The sequence below is a fragment of the Capsicum annuum genome, chromosome 11 (assembly GCF_002878395.1).
Source record: "Capsicum annuum cultivar UCD-10X-F1 chromosome 11, UCD10Xv1.1, whole genome shotgun sequence".
Lineage (NCBI taxonomy): Eukaryota > Viridiplantae > Streptophyta > Magnoliopsida > Solanales > Solanaceae > Capsicum > Capsicum annuum.
Window position 1 is genome coordinate 2,662,966 of NC_061121.1, and position 9,093 is coordinate 2,672,058.

Genomic DNA, 9,093 nt, shown 5'->3' on the forward strand with positions numbered 1-9,093 from the left:
GCAAGAAACGTGCTTTTCGTACTCAGTAATACTTCCTTTATCCAAAATGATGGACTTCAAAGCATAAGGGTAAGATTATCTTATTTCGGACTGATTTGTGTAGTTTGCTTTTGAAGAACTAATCTAAATAGCTGCCCACAAAATCGCTTGAACTCAAGATAGCGGAAAAATGTATAATCCATGTGTAACTCAAATATAATTATGCGTAATCAGTGTATAATCTATGTAATAGTAAATCCGATCGGTTATTTTTGTAAAGATCCTTTTTTTTCAAAGATAAAATTTACATATGATTGAAATATATGTCCTTTAAAGGATACTCGAAATTTGCGTAGTATAAAGGTCCTTCTTTTAGCGAAAGAAAGTAGAATTTCTGGCTAAATGAACAGTCAGATTATTTGTGTAAAACTGAAAGTAGTCTTCGTAAAGTTACAATACTTGTTCTCAATGAATATTCCTTAAGAGGACCGTCTCCACATTTCACAGTCGATACATATGCATATCTTGCGATATTTAGTTATTAAGCTTGTAGGTGATGCTTATTGTAGGTTCTAGAGCAAGTGGAATTAGACAATGCCACAATCGAGTGGAAGTTCCTGAAGTACGTACAAGAACCTGAATTTGGACCAGGATTGCCGGTAAAGACCGTCTACATCGTTGGAGCTTTGGATCCTAAAAATGGCAAATTGAAAGGTTTGACTGACTTCAATCAAATATTTAGATGAATAATGGGTCTTACATTATACTTTATAGTCTTAATAAAGAATGACGAATGGGTTATGAATGACAAAATTACCATCTTTTTTATTCTTCCCGAGCTCTCTCTCTCTCTCTCTCTCTCTCTTTTTTTTTTTTTTAAATGACTGTTGAGATTGTAACATGGTAACTCGTGTTGAACAGATGTTGAGTTCTGCAAGTGGATGAGCATCGAAAGATGCATTAGTATGCTTACTGAAGTGAAGCCTAGCAGCGACCGTATAGGATCATTGGTGGTTGTTGGTCTTCTGAATGATTCAAATAAATCCGGGACTTGGAGAATTCCTCCCACCTTGCGATGTCAGGTTTGTTATTATGTCTTATGCTTGCTGACCTGTCAAAGTTGTCATTTATGAAACGATAAATGAATAATAGATGGACAACTAGTGGTGTGTCACATAGCAAGAGGGAGTATGAGTATCATGAAAAGCGTCAGTACCAATTTGACGCTGATATTTCATGGCACCTAAGCAGAATTTTTCTGGAGACCTACAGACTGCAGCCAAGAAAGATCGTAAGGGAATATTTATCAAAAACTCCCCGAGATTGTCATTCATTCTCATGGTTCTTTGTTTCGGAAAGCGGATGATTTAACATTTGAACATGTAGATATGAAAATTTTGCGTCTTTGATTCTTTTTATCATCTTAAGGATAAAATACTGTCGACTAGGAACTGATGTTTTTTCTCATGTTTCAGGAGTACCCTCTTGGTGTTAAAGTTATACCGATGGAAAGTAGAACAGCTAAGCCTTTTCGCACGACAAATTTAGTTGTTTTCCTGCCTGAAGGCAATGCTAGTGGGAGTGACGATAGTTTTGTCGCTCATGGGGAAGCACTCATAGTAGACCCAGGATGCAAGTCTGCTTCATATGAACAGGTTAGAGCTAGTACATGATCTACTTCTTACTGTTTTTTATAACGTGCAACAAACAAATGATATTTTCTTAGTCCTATAAGTGAAGCCAGAGAATGCCGAGAATAATCCTCTCAAGCAACTGCTTTCACAATTTTTGGTCTTAGGCCGACAGGGTTAGCGATTCCCTAGTTGTACACTTGTTGGTAGATTTCTTTTGAAGTGCGAGACTTTCACAGGACTACCAAGGTCTTTCCAAATTGTCTAAAGATTGGTTGACTATAACTCTATAACGGTCATGTAAACAAGCAATCGAGGCAAATGCTAGTATGAGTGAGTAAATTCTGAGCAATTGCTTTAGGAGTTACGTTCCCTTCTACTGAAGAATGGTCGAAAATATTGGCCAAAATGCCTCAAATTTTAGGTGACAGTAGATAAGAGCTGATTAAAGAGAGACCCTTCGCTATCCAAATATCTGTCTTTCGCAGTTCTGAGCAATTGGCATGTCTCTTTGTTGCTACATTTCGTGTGTGTTTGCTTACCACCACATAGGTTATGATAATGCCTTAATGATTCACCTTTCTGGCCAAAAGCTTTGCTCTTTATCCTATGATCTTCCTTGCCGGTTATGCGATGCTTACATTTTGGATTAGAAAGTAGTAGATATGGTTTGTTAAAAGAAAATGTCAAGTTTTGACACTTTCAATTGCAAAAGCTGTAGACGAGGTAAAGCTGAGAATATTTGTTCAATGTCGTACGTTCAATAGCTTTACCTTGGTTAATAGGTTCCTGCATGTGTTTCTCTTTTCTGTATGTTTTGGTATTCTGTCTCGGAGTGGTTTAGACTCTAATTATGTTTCTCCTCTTTGTTCTTTTTTTTCTTTCTGGTAATTGGTTCCGCCTCTTATGCTGTTTTTACATCTCGATGGCCTGATTTGGATTACCAGCTCAAGGAAATCATTGCTGCTTTGCCGAGAAAACTAGTCATCTTTGTGACGCATCATCATAATGATCATGTTGATGGTAAGTAGCTGCAGAAACTTTCACATATAGGCCTGGAAACATTCACCTGCTTAGTGTAACCGCCTTATGCTATACACAACATTTGATTTTCTAACACGGATGTCGTCATACTCATCAAGGGTTATCCTTATGCATTTTCCTTTTGTTTCAAATGATATCCCACTTTTCATGTAAAGGAAGTTATAAGTTTCATTTTCTTTTCATCTGGCCTTTTTTATGGATTGGAAAAAATTCGCCTTGCAGTTTTATGAAAAATTTCCTTTATAAAAACTGGCTCGGCAAAAGCTGGTTGACTAATTGCAGCATGAATTTAGTGGATGTCAATTTCAATAGCAACTGGGAAAACATATAACATGATGAATAGTTTCTTTATTTTTGTAGTTTATTTCTGAAACTTGATCTGGTGATCCATGTGCTTCCTGTTTTGCTCAGGTCTTTCAGTAGTCCAGAAGTACAGTCCTGATGCTTGTCTTTTGGCTCATGAAAATACGATTCGTCGAATTAGAAAAGGTCAGAAGTTTTTCAATTGTATAGAATTGTGTCTATCTTCCTATAATTAGTTCATCTAATTATTTAGATAGTTATTCGTCGTATAGATCTTCCATGTTTTATTACGAATCTGTGTGCTTTCCTCTGTTTTCTAATACTTATGGGTGCCGTATTTATGTTATGTAATCTAGTTCTGTGCTTTACTATGAGTTTGTGTGGTATCTCGTGACTTGAGCCGGGGGTCTATCGGAAACAGCCTTTCTACTTCTTTAGAGGTAGAGGTATGGACTGCGTACATCTTACCCCCCCAGACCCCACTAGGTGGGAATACACTGGGTTTGTTGTTGTTGTTGTTGTTGTAATTATTTAGATAGTTGTCTCTTTTACTTTACATCCTATTCTTTCTAAAAGTTGTTTAGCTTTTTAGAGATATACATGTAAGTAGAAAATTTAATGATCTTCTAGTACGTATATTATTATTTTACTGATGTTTTGATGCTCAAAACAAAAAGCTCTCTTTATGGAAGGGGTTTGGGGGGAGGGGGATTCAGTATCTGCAGTTTTTAACTAACAGGAAGAGTTGCTATTGTCTATGACTCATGGAACTATTTCATGCTCCATTTACATCTTGTTAATCTCACAGTATACGTGAAACTGAAATATTCTTTATCAAGTAAATGAATTTAGCACCTTAAAAGTAATTTCCGTGTGATGCAGACGATTGGACTCTCCCATATGTTTCAGTTTCTGGATCTGAGGAAATTTCGATAGGAGGTCAGAGATTGAGAATTATCTCAGCACCGGTAATCTCACTTTATATATCCTAGTTTCCTAAACAGGATCAACATTTCCCCATGAATTTCGTTAATGACATTCATTTTCTTTGGTCTCTTCTGATACTCATTTCTTTCTTGAAGGGATTCATTGTAAGAATAGTGAACTACACTTATATGTAGAATCTATAGGACTTTCGCTTGAGAAACGATCCATCTGAACAATTTTTCACGTTTCCAACTCATTGCTGTTCTCTGTTTGTTTGTTTGTTCTTTTTTCTGGGGTCGGGGGTGGGATAGGGTGAGGGGTGTTTTTTAGGTCAAATTTTTTAATTATGTAGGAATCCTCTGAAGCATTAACCTAAAGCACCTCTCTGTATGTCTGTAGAGAACAAGCCGCAAAAGTAGTTCCTATCGGCTATCTTTGTTGAGTGAGTCTTTTTCACATCTACACTGCCAGTCTGACACCAGATTAATTCCTTGACGTATCTACCATAAAGTTATCCCTGTTTACGAATGGCCTTTCTGAATAATTGGTAGTGGCGTTATTTTCATTATCAGTTCTATATTTACATTGATGCTACAGGAGAAACTATTTCCTTCTACATTGACGCACTAATAGCTAGGTGTTGCAGAAGTGGAAACTCTTGACGACTTGATTGTTAAAAAGTCTTTACTAGAGCATGGTGAAGTTGTGATTAAACTTAATACCAAACGGTGCAAGAAATGAATCAAGTTAAAAGTCATCTCCTAGTTTTACTTCCGTATAACACAGTCCGACTTTCTTTTAATCATTTTCTGAAACTTTAACATGTTCTTTTGGTGACAATATTGTGATTCAGGGACATACAGATGGACATATGGCACTGCTTCATGTTAGTACAAACTCGTTGATTGTAGGGGATCATTGTGTGGGGTAAGATATTTTAGATCATGAAAATTCATTTCCTTTAACAAATGGGCATTTTCACTTGATAAATAATTTGTGGACATGCCTACTGATTCTTAATGTAGTTTCCTAGTCCTTCTGAACAAATTTTTAGCTTTCGATGATGATACGGAAAATAACCTGTTCAAGAATTCTGTGATTGTGTTGGCCAACTTTGCATTTGTTTTTCATAGCTTCGATCATTTCTTAAAAATTGCTAATTTGGTGTATCCTTTGGTTTTCAGCCAAGGAAGTGCTCTTTTAGATGGTGCGTCTGGTGGAAATATGAAGGTAAGTTAACGTTAGCATCTCTATGCTTCTTTTTGCCACTATGTCATACGTGGAATACTAAATTGCTACTTTTATTTATGTTTTACGGCAACACACTTTTTTATAGTACTTTTGCAAATACGCTGAATGAGATATGAAATAAAGCAAGTAGGGGGTTGGGGTGTCAGCAAAAGTGCATTTCTGAATTCTGTAAAGCTAAATTACTATCTACTTTTGCTAGTTTTGTTTCCGCTCTTTTCTATAATACCCTTGTGCATACGGAATAAGATTAGAATTAGAGCAAGTAGTCGGCGGTCATATGATTTTTTATTATGTTCAAGCGTGACTTAGTTTTTTCCTCTTTTCAAAATTCTCAGTATTGACATTTCAACATTTTTATACAGGATTACTTTGAGACGACGTACAAGTTCATTGAGGTCTCGCCTCATGCTTTGATTCCAATGCATGGAAGAACTAATATGTGGCCAAAACACATGCTCTGTGGGTATCTCAAGTATGAAACTCGTACCTCTTATGACGCATTCGATATATGTTTTTACCCAGTGTCTTTTCTGTCTATCGGCCGTTGGCAATATCATTGGAAATTAATATATGGTTAACAATAATGCAGAAAACCTGCATGTTTCCTTGATGCCTTCTCCCACGATGTAACTCTTGTAGTCTTGTTTAATTGAACATTCTGCTAATATATGTCATAGGCTGTGAAATTTGTTCATTTAGTAATATGTTCACTTACGTTGGTTAAGCTAGATGCCAATCAAATTATCATTCTCAGAAATGTATAAAACAAATTCACGGATAGATTCAATCGATGCACATCTAACTTACTATTACCTGGGATTATCAGAAACCGGAGACAGAGAGAATCAACCATCTTAAAGGCCATAGAGAATGGCGCCAAAACGTTGTTTGACATAGTTGCTTACACTTATGCGGATGTTGACCGAAGCCTCTGGTTTTATGCCTCATCAAATGTGAAACTGCATGTGGATCATCTAGCACAGCAGGACAAGTTACCAAGTGTATGTCTTCTTGGCTCCCTTGTGATTCAACAACAATTCATTATATGTCAGAGCTTATCTTCATGATAACTCCTGTTTAGCATATGCACGTCTGATCTATTTCAGTTTCAGTGTTCTATTGTCTGAGCGAGGATGTCATATTTAAGGATCAATAATAAGCGTACTAAAATTGACGCTCCTCTTTGTAAATCCGTAACGCTTGTCTGTCTTAGCAGCTTTTGAATGAGTAGTTCAAAAATTTTGTAGCTGTTTTCACGTTAAATGATATACATGCTTATTTTTCTTGAATTACTTAATCGTGAAGTAGATATATTTGTTTGTCCATCATGCAGAAACTTTTGGTGATTTATAGAATTAGATTCGGCCAGTTGGATCCCATAGAAAATAATTGACGAGAGATTCCATGCATGCCAACACTTTTGAGTGCTGATTTACTCTATGTCTGGCTTGTGTCTATATATAGTTGCAATAGTTGGGCCATTGATTCATATGCCTTTAGTAAATTGATTAGGATCCCAAACTTTTCTCTGTCATGTGCAGGATTTCTCGTTAGAAAATTTCTATCGCAGTTGTGCTGAGTTTGCTGGCATGGTGCATAAAATATAAGGGAACTTTCAGAAAGCTACCCCCAAAGACTGGCAGTTAGCTTTCTTCGTATTGGTTGGACGACTACTTGTAATAGCTAGTCTGTACTGCCTGCATACATTACGTCAGATACAGTCTTGAATGCAGATCGTTTTTCTCAATTATATACGAGTACAACCTGTACAACTACTTCTGTTCGTGCTCTTGGCTATCATATTGTCATTTCCATCATCAATTTGCAGGATTTTTCGGTCCAAAAGTTTCAGGCAACTTGTGGCCTGCGTTTCCTTTTTAGGTGGGTATTGGAATTATCAAGTAATACAATAAAGCATCACCCGGTGAGAGCATCCTTATTAGTCGGTACTGGGGCCGTGGCCATCGGTTATTTAGCTGTATCCTTCTCCGCAAAGAAACAAAGATTTTTCTAGTTGATGCCAACGCTTCTTTCTCCGGAAGGCAGAAGCTGGCTACCGGCAGGCTACAGGTCTCATCCTCCCTCTCATTGTACCAGAAGCTCTAGTAAAAGCGTGACGATGTTTCAATGCTATTTTTAGTAGTAAAATACGATTGATAGTGTTGTGCGCATAACTCGCCATAATTGTTCTGCTTGTCTGCATTTCTGATACTTCTTTGTGGCTAAAAGAACGAGATTGGATCAATATTAGAATTGTAAGACAAGATAGTGTTAATTGATCACACTACTTCCGCGACAGTTATTACCGAAACCATCTTTTATTTATCAGTGCCTGCTATTTCATCGATGAATCCTTCACGTAGCTCAATAGTTCTATATAGTATCTTCTCTTTTAATGATTCATGCATATTCATAATGTCATTCTGCACAAATAAGTTGTTCAATCTCCTGGCTTTGCCACTTTTATTGAGCTAGTGGATGTCTTCTGCTACAATATCTGTCCCCTTATTACTCACAGATGATTTTTAGCGTTTGTGTTCTTGTTCAAGTTTAATTTCATACATGGGCCAGGCCTAGCAGTGGCGGACTATGTTGCTCGGACTCTTCAAAAATATCAACGGGTGCGTGTCGGATTTGCCAAAGCTAGTATATTTTTGGAGAATCCGATTTGGGTGTAGCATCGAAAGCGAAGAGTCCTCACAACTTAGGTGGTGGATACAAGATTTTCACTAAGAGGGTTCGGTTGAACCCGTTCCGCCCATCTAGCTTCTGCCTTGGGGCTGGTTACAATGCATTTCCTTAACCTTCTGGTTACATAATATTGAAGGGGAGCCTCGGAGTAACTGGTAAAGTTGCTGTCATGTGACCAGAAGGTCACGGGTTCAAGCCTTGGAAACAGCCTCCGGCTGAAATGCAAGGTAAGGTTGCGTACAATATACCCTTGTGGTGGTGCCCTTCCCCGAACCCTGCGCATAGTGGGAGCTTTGGTGCACCGGGCTTCCCTTTTTCTGTTCTTTCTTCAGATCTCATAATTGCAGTTTTTACTTTTTAACTGCAATTAAAACAAAAACCACACCTACTTCTTTTCATTTCACATTTTTTCTTTCCCCATGTCAACACTTCCCATGCTGCATTTGCATTTATTCCTCATTTTCACTCACTTTATACACATCATAAATTGAGTCCATTTACTATCACTTTATACAAAATCATTTTCAAATGTTCAAATTTTCTGTTAGAGAAATGAGTTTCCATCTTGTTACTACCATAGTCTTTACTTTATCTATGTCATTTTTTGTACTACTATTAGCCTTATTCATCAATGACCAATTCAAGAAGATTGTTATCTATGAAGATATCTACTTGCCTCATCAATCACCAATCTACAATCTCTCCATCATCTCTACACATCTTGTTTGCAACACTAGTTCCAATAGGAGCGTGGCGTTGAATGACTGGCTCTCTCCTAAGGGTGTTTGGCACTCGATGAGCGATGAAGAACTCATGTGGAGAGCTTCAATGGTACCTCAAATTGAGAAGTACCCGTTTAATCGAATCCCAAGAGTGGCATTCTTGTTCTTAACAAGAGGAAGATTGCCATTGGCACCTCTTTGGGAGATGTTCTTTAAAGGACATGAAGGGTTGTTCTCAATATACCTTCATACTTCACCAGATTTCAACTATGAACCTCCTCCATCTTCTGTGTTTTATCAAAGAAGGATACCCAGCCAGGTTCAACTACACTTCCTTTTTAGCATTTTTTTTTACGACATGACGAGATTCGTGTCAGGTAAGCCCAGTATGGGGATCGTAAAGCGTTCCCTACCAAGTTCTCCGTTTGTAAGGTTCAACTCCGATACATTTGATTAAGAGCGGAGGGAACCCCACCATCCAGACTAGTCAAGATTCGTGTCAGGTAAGCCCACTGTGCGGATCCTAAAACTTTCCCTATCAGGTT

At 37.6% G+C, this 9,093-nt stretch overlaps 2 protein-coding genes across 3 annotated transcripts in view; both read left to right on the plus strand.

Moving 5' to 3' along the window:
* The window catches only part of LOC107847968, an 11,113-nt gene extending 3,653 nt beyond the window's left edge, over window positions 1–7,460 (plus strand). The window contains exons 2-12 of one of the 2 annotated variants that reach the window (XM_016692592.2): window positions 549–693; window positions 901–1,061; window positions 1,455–1,634; window positions 2,558–2,633; window positions 3,066–3,143; window positions 3,840–3,925; window positions 4,738–4,811; window positions 5,069–5,114; window positions 5,498–5,607; window positions 5,962–6,136; window positions 6,677–7,460. In XM_016692592.2, the coding sequence (XP_016548078.1) occupies window positions 549–693; window positions 901–1,061; window positions 1,455–1,634; window positions 2,558–2,633; window positions 3,066–3,143; window positions 3,840–3,925; window positions 4,738–4,811; window positions 5,069–5,114; window positions 5,498–5,607; window positions 5,962–6,136; window positions 6,677–6,742 (1,197 nt within the window). In that variant the 3' untranslated portion in view covers window positions 6,743–7,460. The remainder of the gene's footprint in view (window positions 1–548; window positions 694–900; window positions 1,062–1,454; window positions 1,635–2,557; window positions 2,634–3,065; window positions 3,144–3,839; window positions 3,926–4,737; window positions 4,812–5,068; window positions 5,115–5,497; window positions 5,608–5,961; window positions 6,137–6,676) is intronic. The other variant, XM_016692591.2, reaches the window with a different exon arrangement.
* A 125-nt stretch (window positions 7,461–7,585) lies between these two features.
* Window positions 7,586–8,868, plus strand: LOC107847969 (the record flags this gene model as incomplete). The annotated part of the gene is given in 1 exon segment (XM_047399340.1): window positions 7,586–8,868. A coding segment is annotated over 1 exon segment (514 nt), but the record flags the coding sequence as incomplete, so codon positions are not given.
* Window positions 8,869–9,093: the final 225 nt, after the last annotated feature.